General features: G+C 39.1%; 1 protein-coding gene across 1 annotated transcript in view; it reads left to right on the plus strand.

Moving 5' to 3' along the window:
* Positions 1–9,800: 9,800 nt before the first annotated feature.
* Positions 9,801–25,908, plus strand: part of PRRC1 (proline rich coiled-coil 1) — a 36,526-nt gene continuing 20,418 nt past the window's right edge. The window contains exons 1-6 of the mRNA XM_065874848.1: positions 9,801–9,915; positions 11,015–11,404; positions 13,659–13,819; positions 16,403–16,505; positions 18,787–18,950; positions 25,796–25,899. Of these exons, the coding sequence (XP_065730920.1) occupies positions 9,801–9,915; positions 11,015–11,404; positions 13,659–13,819; positions 16,403–16,505; positions 18,787–18,950; positions 25,796–25,899 (1,037 nt within the window). The remainder of the gene's footprint in view (positions 9,916–11,014; positions 11,405–13,658; positions 13,820–16,402; positions 16,506–18,786; positions 18,951–25,795; positions 25,900–25,908) is intronic.

The following is a 25,908-nucleotide window of genomic DNA, read 5'->3' on the forward strand; positions in this document are numbered from 1 at the left end:
AGTTATTGCCATCAAGGAGCTTATAAATGAACAGTGAATATAGACAAAATCAACAAAAATGCAACGCACGAAGGTTTATAATGGAAGAAAACTTTGAGCTGGTCCTTGAAAAATGAGGATTCCTCATTTGGTGGAAAGGGAAAACGCATTTCAGGCAGAGGGACTGATCAGAGCAAAGGCACATGGTTTCAGGAGGGGGCATATCCTTGAGGCTGGTGCCTGGAGAGTACGGAGGAAGATGCAGGAAGAGGAGAAGAGTCTAGAAAATAAGGATAAGTTGAGTTTTTAAGATTTTACCATGCAGGCAATGAGGAGTCAGAGTGTTTTTATAAATCCATATTTTAGAAAGATAAGTTTGTTTTTTGAAGCAAACTGTAGGGGACTCTAGTAATGATGATTACGTGTGTTCAGGTGAGGAGCAGGTACTGACATTTCCACACTGTAACTCACATGTGCAAAGAGAGTAAATTTTTTTTTTTTTTAAAGAAGATGTTAGGGGTAGGAGTTTATTTATTTATTTATTTTTGCTGTGTTGGGTCTTTGTTTCTGTGCGAGGGCTTTCTCTAGTTGTGGCAAGCGGGGGGCTACTCTTCATCGTGGTGAGCGTGCCTCTCACTATCGCAGCCTCTCTTGCTGCAGAGCACAGGCTCCAGATGCACAGGCTCAGTAGTTGTGGCTCACGGGCCCAGTTGCTCTGCGGCATGTGGGATCTTCCCAGACTAGGGCTCGAACCCATGTCCCCTGCATCGGCAGGCAGATTCTCAACCACTGTGCCACCAGGGAAGCCCGAGAGTATCTTAATATCTCTGTAACTAGGATAAGCACAAGATTTATTGTCCAAATTGGAACACTTTTGAGAGTAAAAGGTGGGTGCTTTTAATAATTATGCTGAGAATATGGCAGTAAATTGGGAGTGTCCTGGGCAAATCAAGAGGTTGTCACTCTGTTTAAAACTAAACAAAATTTTCTGTCGTTGAAAACAAACAAAGAAGCATATAAAAACTTTATTTGGAAATTACAACTCAGACTCACCTAAATAAAAATCTTTTTGGTTTAAAACAGTCATTGTCAGGTGAATATTTAGGCAATTTAAAAGTCAAAGAATATATAGAGACTATTAACTCTGACACTTATCTAGAGAATACTGTGATTTAGGCACTATTCTCAGCACTTCACACATATTCAGTTATTCAATCCACAAATTAAAAAACTATGAGGTAAGGGGCTTCCCTGGTGGTGCAGTGGTTAAGAATCCGCCTGCCAATACAGGAGACATGGGTTCAATCCCTGGTCTGGGAAGATCCCACAGGCCGCAGAGTAACTAAGCCCATGTGCCACAACTACTGAGCCTGCGCTCTAGAGCCCGCGAGCCACAACTACTGAAGCCCAGGCACCTAGAGCCCCTGCTCCGCAACAAGAGAAGTCACCGCAATAAGAAGCCCACACACCACAACGAAGAGTAGCCCCTGCACGCCACAACTAGAGAAAGCCCGCGTGCAGCAACGAAGACCTACACAGCCAAAAATAAAATAAATTAAAAAAAAAACAAAACCCAAGAAACAACAACAACAAACTATGAGGTAAGTATTAGTATAATTCTCATTCTATAGGTGAAAAAATCAAGACACAGTGAGTTTAAGTGACGTGCCCAAGGCTAGCTGTTGACCTAGCAGGTGTAGTCAGGATTCAAATCCAGGGCATCTGGTACCAATATCTGTGTCCTAATCTACACTACATTGCCTCTCAGACTCTCGGTCATGGCTTGTTTTCCTCCTAAAGTTGAATTCCAGCTAAACAATGAATAATATCTTAGTACAGGTATGTCCCATGCAGTGTTTGGGACAACCATCCTCCTCCTTCCTAGGTGCCAAAGGAACTTACATCTCCTCTTTGCAGGAGTTGGATGTGGGTATGAGCCCCTGATCTCTATGCATGAGCCGGTACCCTTGACGCATCTGCTGATGTGTCCTGTCTGATTGTATAACTCACTGACTGTTCTCTCAGCAGAGCCCATGGTCTCTCAAACAGATTCAGCTCTGCCTCTAGTCCCGGTTATGCTGCAGACGCTCAGAGCCTCAGCCTGGTCTCCTCTCCACCTGGAGATAAATACATCAATATTCATATGAATAGTACAAACTTTATGGACTGTTTTAAGGCTATTTAAGAATGGATCTATTAACTACAAATTGAGCTGAAAAAAGCCTCAAGTAGGAAATAATTTTGTTGGCCTCTGGTTTTGAGCAATAAAAGCAAAATTCCACTAAAGCACTGTAGCTCAGAAATGAACTCTATTATGTGTTAGAGACTTCCTGTACAAAAAAATTTGATGAGTTCTGCTAGCTAAAACCAAAAAACCTAAGTAGGTCTGTCATTAAGCTATAATCTTCCATTGACTCCCCTCAATGCCCTCCGTCTAAGAACATATCTTCTTACCCCACCACCCCAAAAGCAGGCAAGAATCTGGGGTATAGCTGAAGAATTCTGGGTTCTAATTCCAGGCCTACACACAATTCTCAGACCCTTAATTTTCTTATTTCTTATATTGGAATAATAATAATACCTGCCACACAAAGTTGTTTTGAAGTTTAAATGAGACACGATGAGTAAAACAATTTATAAATGCAATTCAAGGTTAACTTCAAAACCTATTTTATAATCCTGCTTATTTGGTTGACTCCTGTTTCTCATGACCCATGTAAGCGGGTAGAACAGTGTTCTTCACAAAAAAGACGCATCCACCTGGAACTTGTTAATAGGACCTTATTTAGAAATAGGGTCTAGATCCTCAAGGGTCTTGAGATGAGATTATTGTGGATTTAGGGTGGGCCCTAAATGCAGTGACAGGCATGTTTATAAAAGAAAGGCAGAGGGAGATTTGAGACACAGAGACACAGGAGAGGAGGCCATGTGGACATAAAGGCAAAAATTGGAGTTAGGCTGGCACAAGTCAAAGAACATCTGGCTCCCCTGAAGCTAGAAGAGGCAAGGAAGGATGCTGTCCTAGAGCCTTCAGAGAGGCCCTGCTGACCCTTGAGTTTGGACTTCTGGTCTCTAGAACTGTGTGAGAATAAATTTCTGTTGCCTTTTTTTTTTTTTTTTTTTTGCAGTACATGGGCCTCTCACTGTTGTGGCCTCTCCCGTTGCGGAGCACAGGCTCCGGACGCGCAGGCCCAGTGGCCATGGCTCACGGGCCCAGCCGCTCCGCGGCATGTGGGATCTTCCCAGACCGGGGCACGAACCTGTGTCCCCTGCATCGGCAGGCGGACTCTCAACCACTGCACCACCAGGGAAGCCCAATTTCTGTTGCTTTTAGCCAACCAGTTGTGGTAATTTTTTTTTGGCAGTCTTAGGAAACTAATACAGCCACATCCAATCGATCAGTAAATCATGACAGCTTAACCTTCAAAATATGTCCACACCATGTACCCGCTCTGCCCTCATCCCATTAGTTCCTCTAAGGCACCATCATCTCATTATGATCACTCTGCTTTAGTCTTTGCACCTGCCTACAGTCCACGCAGCAATCAGAATATGATTGAAAACTGAAGTCAAGTCTTGTCTCTCCTCTGCTCAATGCCTTCCACCTGCTGCTCATTTCTCTCAATATAACCCAAAGGCCTTAAGATGGCCTACAAGGCTGGCTACGATTTGGCCCGGCTATCTCTCGGACCTCATTTCTTACCACCCTCTCAGTCCCGCTTTCCTTCTTCTTCTGCAAGTTTGCCAGTCACCCTCCCTCAGAGCCTTTGCACGCTCTTCCTTCTGTTCAGAGAACCACAGGGCTGCTTCCTTATGATCTGTACTCAAATCGCACCTCCTCAGAGAAGCCTTGCACATCTGTCCTATCCAAAGTGGCCTACCCCAATTACTGTCAATAATAATCACCCTATTGACTTTCCTCAAAGTGCCCATCACAAACAGTACTTAGTTCTTTTATTTTCCTGCTCATGGCCTGCCTCTCCTGTGAGAAGATCGGCCTCTCAGTGTAAGGATCTTGCCTGTCTTGTTCATCGCTACATTTCCAGTACTGATGCTCAGCACGTTGCAGCCATTAATAAATATTTGCTGAATGAATGAAGAAAGGAACAGTTCTCATAGCTATTAAGGGTGTAGACCAAAGAGGACAGAGATGGTAACTATTTTCAACACCAACCCAAACAGCACTTTCTGGCGAGTAACCTAGACAACCATCTACACACATTCTCAGTGGGTGGGATAAGAACCCACTGCAGCTGCAAATCATTTTGTCTGAAGTTAGGGCATAGTTAAATAGTATTAACATTTCAGTGAGGTATTGGAATTTTTAAATGCTTTCAGCTGTCAAGTCCGGGATATTATATTAATGCTAAATCTACAAATGAGTTCCTGAAGGAATTTGGGAACAATAAAAACAAGTTTTTCATGTGTTTACCTCTCAGTTTAACAAGTGCTTTCGTATGTCTTATTTTAACTGTTACCTGCTTGATTAGAGATGGCAAACAATATTATTCCTATCTTACAGATGGAATATTGAGACTTAGGGAGAATAAGTGACCTATACAAGGTCCCATGACTGCTCAAGTGGCATTAGGGCACTCCTGGACCTAAACAGGACTTCTGATTGCAAATTCTTTATATTCCTCCATTGCACTCTATTCATTGATTTATTTAGTGTACATTATTGAGCACCGACTTTCAGGAACTGTTTTAAGTGCAGCACGTAAACTTAAGAAAGTGGATAATCTTTGGTTTTCCATTAAAAAAAAAGAATGTGTAATCCATGAACTTCGGGGGGGAAATCAGTATGGTAGCTGCCACCGTGTTATCTCTCTTTCTTGATGCAACCGCTATTATTTGGAAATCTTTGAAAATACATAGGATAAGTCTCCTGTTTCCGGAGCAAGGTCCTTCCTGGAGGCGGGGACTGGACTGGACGACCCGGGCTGGTTCATCGTCATCCCCGCGGGCGGCCACGGCACAGAGTAAGTGAGCTACACCCGGTAACAAGGGTTCCATTCTCGCGTACGGAGGTTGCGGCGTGGAAAGTTGGGCAGCCCTGCTGGAGAATGCTCCTAGAGCTGGGCAGCACTGCGAGCAGGATGATCTTTGGCCCTAAGTACTCCAGCAGGTTAAATTTGCGGCCACGGGTGGGGGCTCCGGGCGAACGAGACGGGGCGGGGCGCGGGGCGGGGCGGCGCGCGGCCGACGTGGCAGCGCAGGGAAGTGCACCTACGGTGGCCATCTTGGAGGTGGGGGCGTGCGCGGCGAGCGGTTGCTTGCATCTTGCTCGTCTTGTCGTAGTCGTAGTCCTACAGCTCAGCCTCCGTAGTCCCAGCTTTTCACTGCCACGCAGACACTCTCTCCGGCCCGCAGGTGAGCGTCAGCCTGGCAGTAACGCGGGTGTATGCGGGCGACCGGATGGGACGCGGGCTCCCAAACCGGCGCCCAGGGGCGCCGTGGTGCGAGGTGGGCGGGCCGGCAGGCGCCCCGAGAGCGAGGGTAGTTTGGGAGTTCCGCCGTCGTGCAGTCCGGGCGCGGGCCGTGGGTGCATGCAGGGTTCAGGGTGCGCTTCGAGAGGCAAGCCGTTCCCGCCGCGGCTTACACGGTGGGTGCGGCCCGGGGGTCTTATCCGGCACTTTGCTCTAGTTCCGGGACCGGCGCCGGCGCCCCGGGATGTTTGGCCCCACCTTCCACCGCGCTGGCCGGAGGGGAGATAAGGAGGCAGGAGCCCATTGACCTTAGCTCGGCCCAGCCCGGCCTGGAGACGTGGCAGAGCTTGCGGGGAGGCCGCTACCGCCTGGGAGACTCCTAGGTCAGCAGACGGGGACGGGCAATGGGATGTAGGTTCCTTTCCCGTGGGTTCCCCCATCGGTACCTAGCGCCGCTCCAGAGGGCTTTTGCACTGTGCTGTCTCTTTGTTCGTTCCTGGGAACTGCTTCGGGCGAGTTTGCCGGATAGCCTGTTCTGTAGATTGGCAGAATTTGTCCAATCCAAGAGAGTTTTTGTCATTCCAAGTAGTTATTTTAAGAGACAACATGTAGATTTCTGCGAACGTGACGCATTTTGGCATTCCAGTCTTTTCCCTGTGCAGCTGCTATTTTGTCAGTGAACGTTTATGGAAGTTATTTTGGGATAAGAAGTGGGAATGCAGAGACAAAACTCAGACCTTCCTGTAGCAGTGCTCACTAAAGGGTAGTAGAGATTATCTTTTGAACCGGTAATCAACAATAATAATCGCTTTTAACAAGCTTTTACATTTATCAAACCTTTTCTTGTATCTTTATAAGTAGCCACCTACTTTTTCTAACAGAAGAACCAAGACACAAGCAAATTGGAAGATCAGGGTCGGTCCAGAGACTGAGGACTCAATTTTCCAAGCCGTTTCCGTCACTTTTTTTCCCATCACTTTTTCTTTGATGCTGATACATTAATATCCTTTTTGTGTCGAGAATGAGCACTAGAACCTTTACCAACTCTGACATTTTGCCGTTACTTTTATCACAAGAGCTTTTCTTTAGTAAAAGGTATTATGTTTATGCATCCAAAATTTACCCAATATTGTCATTAAGCCAATTCTCAAATAGTATGGCTTTTAAAGACAGAAAGAAATTGACCAATTATTCCATTTTATGGGTTGTATTCATTGTACAGGTTCTTTTGCAAATGCGCTCATTAATATTTATGTTTAAGTATGATTTCTACTAATTACTGTGAGAATTGGTAGCATCTGTAGGAGGAAGATGAATAACCAGTAGAAAAATGAGATGAAGAAAAGAGGTAGTTTTATCAGGGAGTGATAAAGCCCCCAGAAGGCCATTCTGTCCCTGATTATCTTCATCTGTAGGTATTGAATGAAAGGATTTTGCTTCCCTGGATACCTGTTTTCTACTTACTGCCATAGATCTTTCCTCTACATTCACAACAGAACTTTTTGAAAGTGTTGTACGTATTTGCTTCACCTCACACACCTCAGTCCAGTTGAAATTGGCTTCTGTCCCCACTCCTTCTATGGAAACGGCTCTCACTAAGTTTTATCTCCAGTTTGGCAAATCTGTTGACTTTTTCATGTATCATCCTATTTGTCTTTTCTGTAGCATTTGATACTGTTGCCCATTCCTAACTTGAAACACTCTTCTCTGGCTTTTGGACACCACAGCCTCCTGGTTTTCTTCCTATCTTTCTGGTCTTCCATTCTTCTCTGCAGGCTTTTTTTTTTTTTTTTCCTGGGCTCTTCCTCAAGGGTTCGTTGGGCCATCTTCTTTTTTCTCCTGATCTTCTCATATAATCTCTTTTCAGCACATGACTTTAGAGACTATCAGTAAACTGTTGAAGCCCACATTTATGTGGTTGCTGAGCTGCAGACCAAGTCACTGGTACTTGGACGTTTCAAGGAGCTTGAACTTAGCATGTCCAGTATTAAATACTGCATAATCCCTCCTCTCCCAGGATGTCAGACATACACCTTGACCTCCTCCAGTGTTCCCTGTCTTACTGAATGGCACCACCATCTCTCCAGTTGTGCAAGTCATGCCTCTCCCCCTGCTGGACCCCATATCCAGTCAGTCACTGAGTGTTAACCACCTAAACATTTCTTGAGTCTATCCACTCTCTCCATCTCCACTATCATCACCTTAGTCTGGGGCCAGATAACTCTTTCTTGTGGGGGCATCCTGTGCATTGTAGGATTTTTAGCAGTATCCCCAGCCTTTACCTACTAGATACCAGTAATACCCCCTAGTTCTGACAACCAAATATGTCTCCAGACATTGCCAAATGACCCTTGCGGGGGAGAGGGGCAGAATCACCCTCCTCCACTCCCCATTTGAGAATCACTAACCTAGGATGTTATTTGAACTACTTCTATATCCTTCTTAATGGTCTCTCTCTGCATCTACTCTGACTGCCCTGTGGCACAAACTGCATACTGTGGTCAGAGGAATTTTTCCAAAACACAAATATGAATGGCCAAAAGCTGGAATCAGCCTGAATGTCCTTCAGCAAATAAATGGGTAAGCAAACAGTGGTACAACTATAAAATGGAATACTCTTCAGCAGTAAAGAACCAACCATTGACATATCCAACAATTTGGATGGATCTTAAGAGCATTCTGTGGAGTGAAGAAAGCCAGTCTCGAAAGGTTGTGTGCTATATGATTCTATTTACGTAACATTCATGAAATGAGAAAATGGTAGAGAACGGTCGGTTGCCAGAGCTTATCGTTGATGAGAGGGTGCGACCAAGGAGCAGCATGTGGGAGTTTCTCTGGGGTGATGGAGCAGTTCTGTGTCCTGATTGTGGTGGTAGCTACACGAGTCAGTGCATATGGTGAAACTTCATAGAACCACACACACGCACACACACACGCACACACACGAATGTAAAAACAGGTGAAATCCAAATGAGGTCTGTAGTTCAGTTACTTGCATTGTGCCAGTGTTAATTTCCTGGGCTTTATCGCCGTAGTCTAGTTACGTAGGATGCCATCATTGGCAGAAACTGGGTTTAAGGTACTCATGAAGTCTGCTGTATTTTGGCATCTTCTTGTGAATCTGAAATTTCTTCAAAAAAGTGAAAAGACCCAATATGTCATTCCCAGTTTGAATGCCCCACAGTGACTTTCTGTTCTTAAAAGACCCGACTCTTTAATTTGGCTTATACGTGTCAGCGCAGTCTGAGTTCCTCTCCATGTCTCCGGTCCTCATTATTCCTTTCTGCTGCATGCGTTTTCTTGAATGTGTCAATGTCCCTCAACCTTCCAGGGCCTTTATACCTTCTCTGTATTCACTTTTTCTGGCATGTGCCCTCTTTAGCTCCTTTCCCTTGCCTAATTAAATTCTGATCGTCCCTCAGATCTCAGCTTATATGTGACTTCCTTGGGGAACCCTCTTCTGTCCGCAAGTCAAAACCGTATTCCCAGCGAGCAGAATTGTTCCTGCTCTCAGAGCACATCATTCAGGCTATAGTTCATTGTTATGTTGCTGTCATTGTTTGACTGTCTCCCGGACTGGACTTTAAGTGTCCCGTTTGTTCTGCTTACACTGTATTTCCAGAGGCATCAGTACAGTGCTTGGCAAGTGGTTGACCGTTACTGAGTATTTGTTAAATGAGTAAAAACTTCAAAAACTTAATTGGTAGGTTTAGAAGTTTTGATTTTATACTTGAGGCAGGCTTGAAAATTTGTAATTTTTAAGGAAGTTTTCCCACATTTTGTAACCCATTTTTGACTGTTAGGTCGAAATGCTATCTAGCGGCATTTTTGCTACAGTTAAATTTTCTAAAACCCAAGACATATCATTTAGCCATTATGGGGCACATTTTAGAATGTAAACTAAGAAAACCTGGGAATTGAGCACAGTAAAGAGTAGCCCTCGTACACTGCTTAATGAGGAGAGAGGAAGTGTTTCAAGAATACTTTAAATAACTTATTTTTATTTTAAAAGTAATAGTGACTGGAATCTAGATATAAATCTACCATGCATTCATGTGGCAGAAATTAAATTACTAATTTACTATTTGAAATATATTGGGTAATTAATTACTTAGTTAACGTAAAATTATTTCTCAGTAATGGAGTAGGTGTATGAAAATGTCTCAGATTGTTTGCACGCTAAATATTCTCACAGACTATTTCCTTAGGAATTTTGACAAACCCTTCACCTGGAGATAAGTGGCATTATAAACAGTAAAGACAGACATCTGTCTGTTGATCATTTTAAAAAACTATTCTCTAACTATACAAGGTTTAAAAATATACTTTTTATTACTGTGTAATATTTATTACATTTTAATATTTTTACAGTTTTACCGTAATTGAAGAAAAATGATGGAAGAGAGTGGAATAGAGACAACACCACCTGGGACTCCTCCACCAAGTTCAGCAGGACTGGCTGTCGCTGCCACAGCGGCACAGCCGTCTTCCCCCCCAGCCCCTTTAGGTACGTGCAGTTGTCTAGCATCAGTATGTTTTGAGGTTAGTCAAGATCCTGTTATCTTTTCTCAGAGTCATTTAAAAAAAGCATAGAGGCATACCTCAGACATACTGTGAGTTCAGTTCCAGACCACTACAATAAAGTGAATATTGCAATAAAGTGAGTCACATGAATTTTTTTGTTTCCCAGTGCATATAAAAACTATGGTTACACTATACTGCAGTCTGTTAAGTGTGCAATGTATTATGTCAAAAAAAAGAATGTACGTACCTTAAGTAAAAACTTTGCTAAAGTATTGCCTAAAAATGCTGCTCATCATCTGAGCTTTTAGCGAGTTGTCATCTTTTTGCATTAGTAACATCAAAGATCACAGATCACCATAACAAATATATGATAATGAAAAAGTTTGAAATGTGGGAGTTACCAAAATGTCACACAGAGACACGAAGAACAAATGCTCTTGGGAAAAATGGTGCTGGTAGACTTGCTTGACACAAGGGTTGCCACAACCCTTCAATTTGTAAAGCGGAGCAAAGTAAAATGAGGTGTGCCTGTATATTAAAAATTCTGTAATCTTTGCCAGGATGAAGGGAGATACCTTTTTTAATTTAAGCCCAAAGACAGAAAACATATATGTTTTGCTTTATCCTAACTTTCATTTTTTATGTTCATACTGACTAGAAATCTTCTTTGTTATGACAGAGATATCCTAAAAAGTATGTGTTAGCTTTGTCTAATGTTCTGTGACTTTGTGGTGATTAACCTTCTGACCAAAGTTTGAGCCTTAAATTGTGAGGTTTTATGCTCATATCAGCAGGGATGAAAAACGGCTTTATTTTATTAAAAGCACGTCAAAACAAACAAAAACACAAAGGTCTGCAATACCATAACTTAATTTTACATATCTGCTGCTTTTACTGATGGGAGTTGAAAGTCATTTGCACTCAGTCATAGTCGTATATTTCACATCACACATTTAAAAATAACTCTTGGGATAGGGTCTGTTAAATTTTAAAATTTTCCAAGAAGACAGTAATGAGACACTTTGAAAACCAAGTGAAAAACATTTCACTGACGCATTTTTTTCCTGCCCTCCTTTTTCTAGCTGCGGCCAGCGCTTTCTCTTCTCCAAGCGTGTCCTCTGTGCAGCCCCCGCCGCCACACACGTTCTCCACCCCTCAGCAGTCCCTGCCTCCCGTGAGGCCTTCGCCACCTTTGCCCTTTGTGCCTCCTTCACCGGTTCCTTCTGGTCCTCCACTCATTACCTCTTTACCACCTCATGTTTCTCCACCAACTGCTGCTGCCTTCAGTAACCCTCCTTTATCCCACTTCCCACCTTCCACTTCTGCCCCAAACACTCTCTCATCTGCCCCCGCTTCGGGTCCTCCCACATCAGGATTCTCTGTCGGCTCAGCCTATGACATTACACGAGGACATGCAGGAAGAGCTCCCCAGACACCCCTGATGCCGTCTTTTTCTGCACCTCCGGTGACAGGTAATTCTCTCTCTCACTGATACTTTGAAACAAGTGGTTATGGTGAATGTTTTATTTATTTTTTTAACAGCTTTATTAAGGTATAATTCACATACAATTGAACCCTTTCATGTGTACAGTTTAATAGTTGTTACTGTATTTATCGAGTTGTGCAGCCATCACCAAAATCAATTTTAGAACCTTTTAATCAGTCCAAAAGAAACCCCATACCTATTAGCTGTCACTCCTTACTTCCTCCCAATCCTCATGGCCCTCAGAACCACTAATCTACTTTCTGTTTCTATGAATTTGCTTATTTTGAACAGTTCATATAAATGGACTCATAATATGTGTCTTTTGTGACTTAGTGTAATATTTTCAAGATCCATCCATGTTGTAGCATGTGTCAGAACTTCCCTTTTAAGACTGAATAATATTCCATTGTATGGATATACCACGTTGTGTTTATGCATTTCATCAGTTGATAAACTCTTGGGTTGTTTGCACTTTTTGCCTATTGTGAATACTGATTCTGTGAACCTTTGTGTGCAAGGTTTTATGTGAACATGTTTTCATTTCTCTTGGGTTTATACTTAGGTGCAGAATTGCTGACTTTTCTTTTCCTGGAGGGGTTTTTTTTTTTTTTTAATTGAAGTATAGTTGCTTTATAACATTGTGTTAGTTTCAGGCGTACAGCATAGTTATTCAGTTATACATATATCTATATTCTTTTTCAGATTCTTTTCCATTATAGGTTATTACAAGATATTGAGTAGAGTTCCATGTGCTATACAGTAGATCCTTGTTGTTTATCTGTTTTATATACAGTAGTGTGTATCTGTTAATCCCAAACTCCTAATTTACCCACCTCCTTCTCCTTTGATAAACGTAAGGTTTTTTTGTATGTCTGTGAGTCTATTTCTGTTTTGTAAATAAGTTCATTTGCACCGTTTTTTAGATTCCACATATAAGTGATACCATATGATACTTGTCTTTGTCTGACTTACGTCACTTAGTTGATAATCTCTAGGTACATCCATGTTGCTGCAAATGGCAGTATTTCATTCTTTTTTATGGCTGAGTAACGTTCCATTGTATATGTATGTGTGTATATATATATATCTCCATTCATTTGTTGATGGACATTCAGGTTGCTTCCATGTCTTGGCTGTTGTAGATAGTGCTGTGCTGTGAACACTGGGGTGCATGTCAGAATTGCTGACTTTTGAACAGCTACCAGACTATTTTCCAAAGCAGCTGCACCATTTTACTTTCTCACCAGCAGTGTATGAGGGGTCCTGTTACTGTGCATGAATGTTTCATTCCCGTTTCCTTGATCTCCAGAGCTTCCTGTTTTCATTTAAATTATTAAAATAAAGCTGATGTTACTTAATATATGATTTTTATATGATATAAAACTTAGTACATGATTAGTATGTGGAATGTCAGAATTCGAAAATTTTGTCCTAACATTTTGTGCAGTTATAGAGAAACATCAAGGTGAAGTCTGAGAGTTTTTTTAAAAGCTTTACTTAAAAAATTATTAGGACTGAATGGTCCAGGGAGTAGTTTTATTTAGCCAGGTAAAAGTTCAAAAACAAATAAGTGTATGTGCCATAAGTTGGTGGAATTGGACTATTTTATTTTCTAGGTCAGTTACACCTACTTTTTCGACTTCCCAGGAATGGTTATTGGAAATCAATATCAAAACTTCATCCTGTCGTATTCTGCCTATTGTTTCTCATTTTAGGAAAAGAAACAATTTTGTCGTGATTTTATAATCCAACTTGGCTTGTCTACCTTAACAAATATTTTTCGAGAGTACAAGTATGACACCCACGTGTATGTGAATTTTTTTTTGAGTTAAAATAGGGTATGTGGATATGTTTACTAATTTTTACATGCTTTTTGTATGATGGGCTTGAGTGCTCATATCAGCTATTTTTATGCTTTAAAGAGATTCAGACTATAGCTCTCTGCATCCAAGTGCTCATAGGGCAGACATGAAGTACTTTTGGATGTATATTTTCTGTCCATTTTCAGGGCACTTGGTGTAAGCTTATGAAGAGGGAAAGAAATTTCTTCTTTGGAATTTTGTATATTTTATAAAGGTTTAGGTGATTCTTTGAGCTCATATCTCAGTGTTGAAATGCCTGAGTATATAGTTACATTATTAAGCTGTTTTGAACTACTCATCTCATATGTTGTATCTTCTTTTTATAGGAAATAGTTTATGGAATAAATTACATATATTAACATTTTTGCCATTGACTAGGTATTTTGCCAACTCCCATTACTCAGCAAGCTGGTTTGACATCTCTGGCACAGGGAACTGGAACCACATCAGCCATAACTTTTCCAGAGCAGCAGGAAGATCCTAGAATTGGTAGAGGGCAGGATGAAGCATCTGCTGGTGGACTCTGGGGTTTCATTAAGGTAAGGGGTGTTTACTTTAAAAATCACGTTTAATTTTTTAATTATAAAACTAACAGATGTTCATTAGAGAGAATTTTGAAAATAGAAAGAGGTGTAAGGAAAAATTAAAATACCTTTTATTCTTATTACACTTTTTCTATAGTTCCTCTGTCTTTTGGATGCGCGTATCTATGTAAATGTATCTCTTTTTTAGTGAAAAGCCAATTGGAGTAGTGACACATGGACACAATTTTGTTGTCTTTACCTAGCGTGTATCATGAACATCTTCCCAGCTATAATTCTTCAGGCTACTTTGCCCAACATGTCATTGCATTTATTTCCCATGTTTTATTTCACTTACCTGTTATTGGCATTTTCTAATTGTAATTCTTATTAATTAAATTATGATGAGCACTCTTGTATGCCAATGTTTATGTGCATCTCTGTTTTATCAGAGTTAATTCTTGGTAAATGTCAGTGTGGACATTTTAAAAATTACTGATACATATTGCTCTCCGGGAAGATTATACCAAGATACACTGTCATAACATCATTCATTTGCCAGCAGTGATTTTATTAATTGAAATGTAGTATTTTCTAATTTGATAGGCAAAAAAATAATACCTTGTTTAAATTTGCATTTCTTTGTTACTCAGTTTGAACTTCTTTTAATGTGATTTTTGGCCATTTGTATTTTTATTTTGTGAAGTCTATATTCATGTTCTTTGCTCAGTTTTGAATTGGGATGATTTTCTTTTTTAATGAATTGATAAGAACTCTTAATGTAAGAAGAATATTTTATTATATGCTATCATATGTTGCAGTAGCCTCCATTTTTATCTTACATTTCAACTTTATTATGCTTTATTGACACAAAGCCTTCTAAATTTTGGGGAATCATTTCTATCAATTTTTTTTTCAATTTTTTTAAATGTTAAAAATGACATTTACCTACTCTATTATATGATAATTATTTTTTTATGATTCCTTCTAATTTTCTTGTGGTTTCATTTTTTTTTACTTACCAAGTTGATATAGCTGATATAGTTGATATATACTTACCAAGTTGATATATTATATGAGGTAGAAGTCAAACTTAATTTTTTTCCAGCCACTTAATCGACTGTTCCAAAATCATATCCCAGTGATGTGATATGTTACCTTTACCTTAGTTACTAAATTGTGTGTTAACCTCAGTTTCTGCGCTCTGTATTTTATTTCACTGCTTTGCCTGTCCTTGCAACAGTACCACACTATTTTAATTATTGTAACTTTATTTATTACACTAATATTTATTGAAAGCCTACTCTGTGCTGAGGTGGGGATGAAGAGTATTCATAGATGAGTCAGATAGAAAAGTCAATTCTGAGTCTCTGCATTCATAAAGGCAGATCAGCATTTGGTTGTGTAAGTTTGCTGTTTTCTCTTCAAAATTTTTCTTTGCTGGTCTTTTCTATTTATTTTTCTTAATGAATTTTAGAATCGCTTTGTCAAGTTCCCCTCAACATTCTGAGGGTTTGGCTGCAATTTAATTACACATTAAACATATTTTTAAATTGGTAGCTGGTTAAACTGATTTACAGCGTTTGAGTTTTATGTATCAGAAAGGTGGCATTTTTCTAAGCTCCTTTATATCACTTTGTGCTTTTAAAGGTCTTCTTTATGTAGAGACTGTCACTTCTTTTCCTTGTTAAGAGCATGTGTCAGCATGTCAGTTACCAGTTGTAATACTCAGTTCAACCCTACAGATCTTGTAAATAACTCTTCTAATACTCAGCATAAGATGGGTGGACAGTCTTAAATATCAGTGTTATGAACTCATCTGTTTTTCTGAATCTCCTTAGTTTAATAGTAGGTTGGGACAGGTGGAATCATGGCCTGTTGGCCAGATGCCATCTCTAAGTCTCTTTGACTGTGGAAGAAGCATGGATGGAAGGAAATACTCAGATCTGGTTCCTTCTGTCTAATAGTGTGGTTTTAGGAATTCAGAGGACTAGGTCTGGCTTTATTAAACGGGAGAATTTGGGAACAAAACAAATAGGAAGTAGGACAAAAGAAACTTTCATAGAACAGAGTATTATATATTAAGGTAATAAGTAACTCTGGGAAATAAAGATAAGAAATGTTTTTACTGTTTTTATTTTTACATTAGGGAACAAAATATGAGTCTTCGGAGACATCCAATTACAGTCTTTATTTGGGACCTTGATGGACAAGTTTTGCCTAGTCTTTTATATAGATAAATAAATAAATAGTAATGAAATGAAATAAAAATATAGGTATACATAGAAATGAAATAAACATATATACATACACACATACATATATATACAATAAACATACTTCCCAGGCCAGTGTTGCTCGAAGTGGGGTCAGTAGATTGCTGTCAATCTATGATGAGATGAGAAGAGAAATTGAGAGGAAGCATTTTGAAATTTCATAGCAATTTGACATTGCCATAACCTTAGTTTTCTTATATTTTACAAAAGTATAGGTCTGCAATGCATTGGAAACTTAAAAAAAATTTTTTTTCCCCTCACCATCCAGTAATCATGGTGTTCTTTGCTTAGAATGAGTATTTACATGTGAATTTGTTCTGTGCAGGGTGTGGCTGGGAACCCTATGGTGAAATCTGTGCTTGATAAAACAAAACATTCAGTAGAAAGCATGATTACAACGCTGGACCCTGGCATGGCTCCATATATCAGTATGTACTTAAAATAGAGCAGCATCTGCCATATAAAGTATGTGCTCATGTCAGCCACTGAGTGTAATCCCACAGGTCTTGTAATTAGTGAAAATCCTCCTATTTTCTCACATTGATTGTCAGTCTTGGTTTTGATACTTTTAATTCATCTTTTTCTTAGTCACCATTAAATAAATTTTGAAAACTTCCCAGCATGAACTTTGGAGGAGTAAAAATGATTTGAATTATTAGTATACTTACTGATTTTAATTATGAATATGGTTAGTGTTGCTTTATATGAATTTTACCGTTCATTGTTGACATTTGAAGTGTTGCTTTGTTCATATTTGGTTTTGACATTTCTCCAGTTATCTATTTTAATTAAATGTGTTGATGTGTAACTCAGGAATCAAATTTTTATAGGCTGTTAATCTATTCACTGATAATATGTCATTACTAGATTTGTTGGGAAAGGTACTTTAATCACCTTTGAACCCTCATTACCAAGAATCCTCCAGACGGTTAACTGGAGGATTAATTTTTTATGTACATATCCAGTAAGTGAAATAACATCTCTTAGCAGGATTTGTGACCAATTATTAGTAATTCTGTTGAAGATAACAGTTTAGCGGCCAAAGCTATGCACCAGGTACTTGAACAGAGATTTTCAGTAGCAATAAAAAGTCAGTAGCTTTCTAAGTCTTGAGTCTGTTGGTAATTGTCTAGTAAATGTCAAAGGGCAAGACTTAATAACGATAAGTACCATTTATTAAATGCTTGATCTGCCAGATACTAATTCCCATAAGAGCTCTGCAAGCTAGTGTTATTTTTCTCAAGTTTTAGATGAGGAACTTGTGTTCAGAGAGCTTTATTATTATCCTAGGTTACACAACTTGGTGGAGCTAACACTTAGCTTCTTTGCTTCCCTTTAAGTGGAAAACTGAATCAAAGAATTAACTCCGCTGTATTGTTCTCTGTGTTTGTAATTGCCAGGGTTTAGAAATTGTCCTCTACCATATATACTGATTTCATATATTCATAATAATCAAGTTTGACATAATGCAGTATATATGTTCTTCTCTTCACAAGCTCTTATTTTTAGTGAGAAAAAGAAAGCAATTAGTATTTTTGGAGCTCTTGTTGTTTTAATGGGTACTGTGTTAGATGGTGAAATCAATTACCTTATTTAATCCTTAGAGCAAGCCCTGTGAGGTGGCAGGAATTTTTCTGTGAGGAAACAAGCTCAGTGACTTCCCCAAGGTACCGAAGCTAGTAAGTGATAAAATCAGGACTCAAACCAAAGACTTTTCTCAGGCCGGTACTCTGCGTGACATCCAGAAAAAGGAAAATAAAACGGGGAGAGAAAGATACAAAATAAAATTTCTATTATTAGAAGATATAATAACATATAATCTTCATCACCTATAAAAAGCAGTAATACTGAGTGTGAAAAAGCTATTGACAGGCAGCAAAAACGAGACCATTTGGATCTAACAAAACTCTAGTAAAACTTACCATGTTTTTATATAAATATTTTAGAAATCACCATAACAATTTCAAATGTATCAAGAAAGCACAAGAACTATTAGAAATGGACTTTAACACAGTTTCAACATTGTTTTGATTAGCTCTCCCTTTATAATCATTAAAAGTGGCATGAGTCATCACAAAAAACCGAAAAGCTTTTTGAGCTGAAGCCTAATGGAACAGTACTTAGCTAGATAGGGTTAAGAGATATGTCCCACATGGAGAAAAAAAAAAAAAAAGGAAAACATATAGTCTTCCTCTTCTTTCCTATGGTAACCCTTGCTTTTAGGTTTTAATAATTTAAGAAATTCCAGTAAAGATGGGATCTGTGGAACATTGTTTCAATCAGGAAAAAAGAAATCCATAATAAAAGCCCAGATATTTGGAAAATATTTTCAGCTGTTCCAAAAGATACTTAACTGAGGAAAAGCATTGTTTCTAGGGCAAAATATTTCACAGTACAAATAGCTTTCTTGAGAAGTCTCAGAGTAAGATGCCATTAGATGACAGGGTGAAATGTGTCTGCTTGCATCAGGCAGTGTAGTGAAAAGATACAGACCTAGATTTGAGTCCTGACATCATTGCTGAGTAGCTGTGTTACCTTGGGTGAGACCTTATCAGCCTCAGTTTCCTCAGCCAATAAAAAGGTAATCTATAGCTTGCATTGTTTTGCCAGGTTAAGAGTAATTATGTAGTAAAATGTTAATGCATGGTAGTAATTATGAGAATTTCATTATTTTAATTTGGAATTGAAATTTTCTTCTGGTCTTTGTAGAATCTGGAGGTGAACTGGACATTGTAGTGACCTCAAATAAAGAAGTAAAAGTTGCCGCTGTCCGAGATGCCTTCCAGGAGGTCTTTGGCTTAGCTGTGGTGATAGGGGAAGCTGGGCAGTCCAGCATTGCCCCACAACCAGTGGGCTATGCAGCTGGATTAAAAGTGAGTAATAGAGCATCTTTTTCAGGATACAGTAGCTTGCAGTTCACTTTTTTAAATTTCTGATGATAATCCTATGGTCTGTATGGAGCTTTTGGGTTTTTACATACTGAAATATTGATTTGGTTTTTAATTAGACAATTCTGTAGTGTTAGGAAGATACAGTGGAGTTTTAATTTAAAGAAACCTAAAGTAGGTTTTGATTATCGGGGGAGGGGAGGAACCACATGCCAAGAGCACAGAAAGAGAGCAGTTTTAGTCCTGAAAGACATCTTCTTAACCCAGTATTAAAGTTTAAATCCATTACTGAAATTATAATATCCCTTGAATCCCGTAAGCTTTTTATTACTATCACTATTAATAATACTTTACACTTTATGTATTTCTTCATGGTTTATGGGATTCTCATATATTTGGAAGTTTCCAGAGTAGTAATGGGGTTCTAGTAAACAGGTTGTAAATACACCTGACAAAGTCCCCCTTTTCCCTTGTATTTTCCGTTACGGAAAAACCCGAACGAGCTTTTTGGCCAACCCAGTACTTGATGAGGGGACTCGGCGCTCATCCAGAAAGTTTTCTTAACTTACTTTCTTTGAGTCTTCCCTTTCCCTGTCCTTTTAACTACCTTGCCTTAGAGACCCCACTAGCTGGCATGTTATAGGCACAAAGCCTGTATATAACCAGAGTGTGCCAAGGTCTCATCAGCATATAGAGACCTATTAAATTACATTACCAGTGGTAGTGCACTCACCAAAGGAAGACACTGCCATAGTTTTTGGTAGTGAGGGAAGAAGACCTTGTGATTAAGTCTATAGATACCTATATAATCCCTGTGTAATAGTGGCAGATAATAGAATGGCTTATTCTGAAAACAAATTTCACACACTTGCATACTCACACCACCACTTGAATATCATACACTTTATCTTCTGGACTGTTACCATTAAAAAAATTGTCACATACACAAGCCAATCCCATTACCATAGTAGACCTGGCCCCCTCTTGCGTGCTGAGTGCTAAAGTTCCAAGAGTTCTGCCCTCCCTCTCATATACTTTTTACCATCAGTATACAAACATGCAAAAACAAATGAACAGTTCATCAGCATGTAAACACTGCTCCCACCTTAAAAAACAAAAATAAACTAAAGAAAACCTTAACAAATTTTTTTACCTTACTTTCCCCATCACCTCCAACCCTAGGTTTTCACTTCGTTTTGCAGCAAAACTTGCAGAGAGTTGCCAACAGTTTTCTCTCTAGTTCTTCTCTTCAGTCTCTTACACCCACCCCAGCCAGGCTCTCACCCTCAGCCCTCCACCGAGAATGCTTTCAAGGTCGCCAATGTTGTGCATCTTGTTTGACCTACCACTGGCTTTGAGACTCCTCTGTAATGTCTTTTACGCTCGCCTTTGGGGATGCCACACTTGGTTTCTTCCCTGCCTGACAAATTCCTCTGTGCTTCCTTTGCTGGCTCCTTTTCTCCCCAACCTCCTGATGGTCTCCTTCCCTTCATCTACGTTCGCTCTCTCGGTGATCTCAGCCAGTCACACAGCTTTGAATACCAGCTGTGTGCTGACAGTTTCGAGCAGAGACCTCTCATGTAAACTAGGTTAATATAGAAGTTGCGTTTTTTTTTTTTTTGCGGTATGCGGGCCTCTCACTGTTGTGGCCTCTCCTGTTGCGGAGCACAGGCTCCGGACGCACAGGCTCAGCGACCATGGCTCACAGGCCCAACCGCTGCGTGGCATGTGGGATCTTCCCAGACCGGGGCACGAACCCGTGTCCCCTGCATCGGCAGGCGGACTCTCAACCACTGCACCACCAGGGAACCCCTAACGTTGCCTTTTTAATACCTTTACTTGAATGTCTCAAACTTACCATTTCTAGTACTCAACTGCTTTTCTTTCTTTCCAACCTGTCCCCCGCCGCAGCTTTCTCCATCTCAATTGATGATGGCTCTGTCCTTCCATTTTCTCAGATGAGAAACCTTGGATTCATCCTTGACTTCTCTCGTTATTCATGTCCAGTTCATCAAGAAATCTTGTTCACTGTACCTTCAGAATACATCCAGCATCTGACTGCTTGTCACTGTCTCCATTGCTCCCACCCTGGGTGAAGCCACCACAAAGCCTTGCTGGAATCTTGGGTTCACCTCCTAACAGGTCATCCCGTTTCTCCCCTTGTGGCCCTATATGTTATCCTCAACAGACTAGCCAGGGTATTTCTTTCAACAGACAAGATCAAACCATTTCACTGTTCTTTTCAGAACTTTATATTTCACTGAGTGTAAAATCCAAATTCCTTACCAAGGCTTCCACAGCCCCACATGGCCAGGCTGAACTGGCCTTCTATTTTTTTTTTTTTTTAATTGAAGTATAGTTGATTTTCAGTGTTTCAGGTGTACAGCAGAGTGATTCAGTTATACCATATATATATAGATATATGTGTGTGTGTGTGTGTGTGTGTGTGTGTATATATCTTTCTCAGATTCTTTTGCTTTATAAGTTATTACAGGATACTGAGTATAGTTCCTTGTTGTACAACAGTAGTTCCTTGTACAACAGTTGGTCCTTGTTGTTTATCTTTTATATGTAGTAGTGTGTATCTGTTAATCTCAAATTCCTAATTTATACCCCCCACCCTTTTTTCTTTGGTAACTGTAAGTTTGTTTTGTATGTCTGTGAATCTATTTCAGTTTTGTAAATAAGTTCATTTGTACTATCTTTTTAGATTCCACATATAAGTAATGTCATAAAATATTTGTCTTTCTCTGATTTACTTCACTTAGTGTGATCAACTTTAGGTCCATCCATGTTGCTGCAAATGGCATGATTTCATTCTTTTTTATGGCTGAGTAATATTCCATCGTATATACACACCACATCTTCTTTATCCATTCATCTGTCCATGGACACTTAGTTTGCTTCCATGAGCTATTATAAATAGTGCTGCTGTGAACAGTGGGGTGCATGTATCTTTTCAAACTAGAGTTTTCATCTTTTCCAGGCATGTGCCCAGGAGTGGGACTGCTGGATCATATGGCAGCTCTATTTTTGTTTTTTAGGAAACCTCCATGCTGTTCTCCACAGTGGCTGCACCAGCGGCCTTCTGCTTTTCTCTGGTCTTCCCCCTTGCTCACTCCACGCCAGCCACATTGGCCTCCTTGCAGGTCTTTGCGCTTGTCTGACAGGCTGCTCTCTTCTCACAGCCTTTTCACAGCTCTCGCTGAGCCACTCTTTCCTCAGATATCTACTTGGTTGACTCCCTGACCTCCTTCAAGTCTTCACTAACATCTTCCCTCCACAGTGGGGCCTGTCCTGACCGCCCTGTTCAGTACTGCAGTCTGCACCTACCTGCCCTGCACTCCTGATCCCTCTAGCCCTCCTCTGATCTTTCTCCTATAGCAGCCAGCATCTGCTGATTTACCATATAGTTTACGTTGATGTTATTTTTATTTTTTAATGCCTTTTCCCCACTAGAGTTAAGTTCTACAAGAGCAGAGATCTTTGTTTCGTTTATAGATATAAAGTTTTAGAATAGTGCTTCATGTTCTTTAAAATGAATATCTAGCAGTCCTATTGAGATATCTTGGTATGAAACCCCAAACAATAGAATTAAAACTGCTAGGGTAAACTTTTTAAATTAATAATTTATTTCCTCAAGTAAGCAGTCTAATGCAGAAGATGTTTCCTGGGATCTGTTTTGAATTTTGGTGTAACAACATGTCAGCCATATGAGAATAGAGATTTTTCCCTTTAACAGAGCTCTAGCTGCCCACCTGTTGCTATACTTTGATAGTACCTTTACCATCAAACAGTGGTCTTCAGACTTGTGTATAAGTACCTCTGGTGACATGCAAAGATTTTACAAGGTCCAGGTAGACCCAGATAGTTTTCAGGAACTCAGCTTCTCCTTCCTCAACTTCCGTATGTATGCTTTCCTAAAATTTTCTGCCTGAATACATACTTGTAATGGAGGCAACGTGCCATCTCCTTTCTCATCTCCTCTTCATAAGCTCTGACCTCTCCCATTAGAAAATAAAGATATACCGCTCACCCACTGATTGCCTCGGAACCTAAAATGCTCCTGAGTGTCATATGAAGGGACAATTCAGAATAATGTTTTAGATGTTAAGGAGGCAAATGGCATAATGACACTGTAAAATCTTCTTGCAAGTCCTGTGGTTTCTAATTCTCAAAAAAACTGATAGGGTTGTCATTCATAGTTTCTGATGGTAGATCACCACATGATTTTGGGAACATAACTCAGAATTTCATGGTTTTTAAAACATGAGTCTTAAATATTTTATGTTAAATATCATTGCATAAAAGACACTTCAGATCGGTATAAACTGAACTTGAAAGGCTGATGGAGATTTTTTTTCTCTAAGAAAAGTCTTATTTTCTGAATATTAATAGTTCAGTTTATATTGTGATTTTATTAGTATTTGACAGATTTGTTTTAGTATTGGTTTTTGCCCTTCAAATTTAGAAAAGTGTTCCTTTTCTACAATCTTTAATACAAGCTTAAATTTAAAATTCATTGAAACTGATACATATAGGAAAGTGATTTGTAATTTTCCCAACGGTTTGTTTTTTTTCAGAAACAGTAGAGGGAACTAACAAAAAGAAAATAATATAGAATATTAAAATTTCAACCCAGATTTTTTTCTCCCCATCAGATTTTATTTGAAGTGAATGTCTTTTTTGACTAAACTTAAGTTTTCCTTTAAACATATGAAATTGTTTAAGGAAATAAATCAGCTGTAATTAAAGTTAGGAAGCTTCTGAAACTTCTCCAATGCCAAGTATTAATTTTACTGAAAAGCCAATTATATTTCTGACCATTGTTTTATAGCTTATAGTCAAGAAAAATGTAGTTAATATCTGTAAGAATTTTTGAAGAAGCATGGAATTTTGATTATCTGAACCAAGTTGCTTAGTATAAGCTCTCAGAGTACAGTATAAGCTCTAGAGGCATTTCTGCATCTTACTTCAGTTCTGAGACAGTTACTTCAGTGTGGCCTCTAAACTACCTAATTTTTGGTACCCTACACTGCTGAAAAATAAAGTTAAAATTCCCGTCTCAAAACATTGGTAGTGACTAATATCAAAGTGTCTCTGTGACGCCAAAAGATGCCACACTTAAGTAATGTTGTGGTCAGAGGAGGAAAGAGGCTGATTTACCCCCTCTTCATTTTCTCTTCTGGATTCCATAAAAACAAGCATTACACTTGTCTACCTAACTCATTGTCCTATCTTTTATAGGTGCTAATTAATTTCAGTTCAATATTTTGTGAACCCTATGAAGTATAAAGCCCTGTGCTGTAGGATAGTAAAAAAATGAACCAACTTAGTTTCTGTTTCCTGGGAGCATAAAATCTAGGAATATTTTGTTGTAGTGTGTAGCTGAGATAGCACCTTTGAAGAGTTGCGAATGAATCTCTAAACATCCCACTAATCCCCTAATAGTTTTTTACTGAATTAACGCTTATTTAAACTTCTTTATAGTAAAAGATTAGACATAACTACCTTTTGGGAGGAGGGAATTATTTTACTCCTCCCAAATTTCGGAACAGATTTACATTATCCAGTACAAAGAATTAGGTTCATCTTAGCTATTGTATTTTCTTTCAGATTCAACAGTGACCTCCTCGTGCACGATTAGATTTGGTGATGCCATATTTACACTCTTTAGATTCCTAATATTAGCCATATAGGCCTTCAGAAGCCCTTAGTTTTTCCCATGTTCACTTTTTCATGTAGTAAGTTCTCACTGGCTGCCTATTAGGTTAGACACTATGCTAGGTACCAGAGATACAAGAGTAAGCAAAAATACAGCTTGACTTTATTGTAGTTTAACTCATATCTTCTTTCATCTTTCATGTTTATAAGCTAATGACAGATTGGCCTACATGTTCTCATGCAGTTGTCACTTCTTTAGTTGTCTCTGAAATAAATTCAGTTGTCTCTAGAAGTATCTTAGCTTTCTTCATTTTCATTTGAAGAAGAATTGACCCCTTAATCTCATTCACTGCTTAGCTCTGCTGTTCATGATAAAAATAGGGGTATTATCCATGACTAGTTTTATTCAGAAATAGCTTTATCTTGCTTTTTGAACACATTCTCATCATATCATTCATGATCACTTTTATGAAGTGATTCAAATAAAAGTAGTAAACAACAACCTTGTCCTCATTAATCCAGCTTTTAGTTTTCTGCCATAAGTATATATTTAATTCATGATTTTGAGTTATCTATTTAGTGTTCTCAGCCCCTCAATTTTGTTTCGTAAATGGTACTAATTTTCTTGAATAAGCTTTGATGTAATGCATACATTTGAAGTTAAAATAACTGTTATTTTGGTGCAAACTTTACAGGCTATATATAAAAGGAATCAGAAGAAAGAGAAAAAACATATTTGCTATTGATATGATTGCCTGCCTAGAAAAATTCAAGAGAGAATCAACTAAAAAACTACTAGAATTGATAAATGATTTTTATTTAGTAAGATGGCCTCTTGCCAGATCAACATTAAAAAGCACAGTTTCCTTTTATTAGTAATAACCAATTAGAACACGTAATATAAAAATTACCCATTTCATGATAGCAACCAAAATAATAATGCATATAGGAATAATTCGGAAGATGCACTGCAGACTCTTAATACTGAGGGGAATACAATGGGGCTTTTTCACTTTTTACTCTCTGTGCTTCTGTATTGTTCTCATGTTTACAGTGAGTGTATATGTGTTTGTGTATAAATGTATATGCATATTACTTATACAGTCATAAATTAGTATGTTTAAAACCGAATAATTTAAAATAGTTTCTAATGTACACTGTTTCAGGGTGCCCAGGAACGGATAGATAGCTTGCGTCGAACTGGAGTGATCCATGAAAAACAGACTGCTGTGTCAGTAGAAAACTTCATTGCAGAATTGCTTCCTGACAAGTAAGAGGA

This window comes from Phocoena phocoena, chromosome 3 (assembly GCF_963924675.1).
Source record: "Phocoena phocoena chromosome 3, mPhoPho1.1, whole genome shotgun sequence".
NCBI classification, from domain to species: domain Eukaryota; kingdom Metazoa; phylum Chordata; class Mammalia; order Artiodactyla; family Phocoenidae; genus Phocoena; species Phocoena phocoena.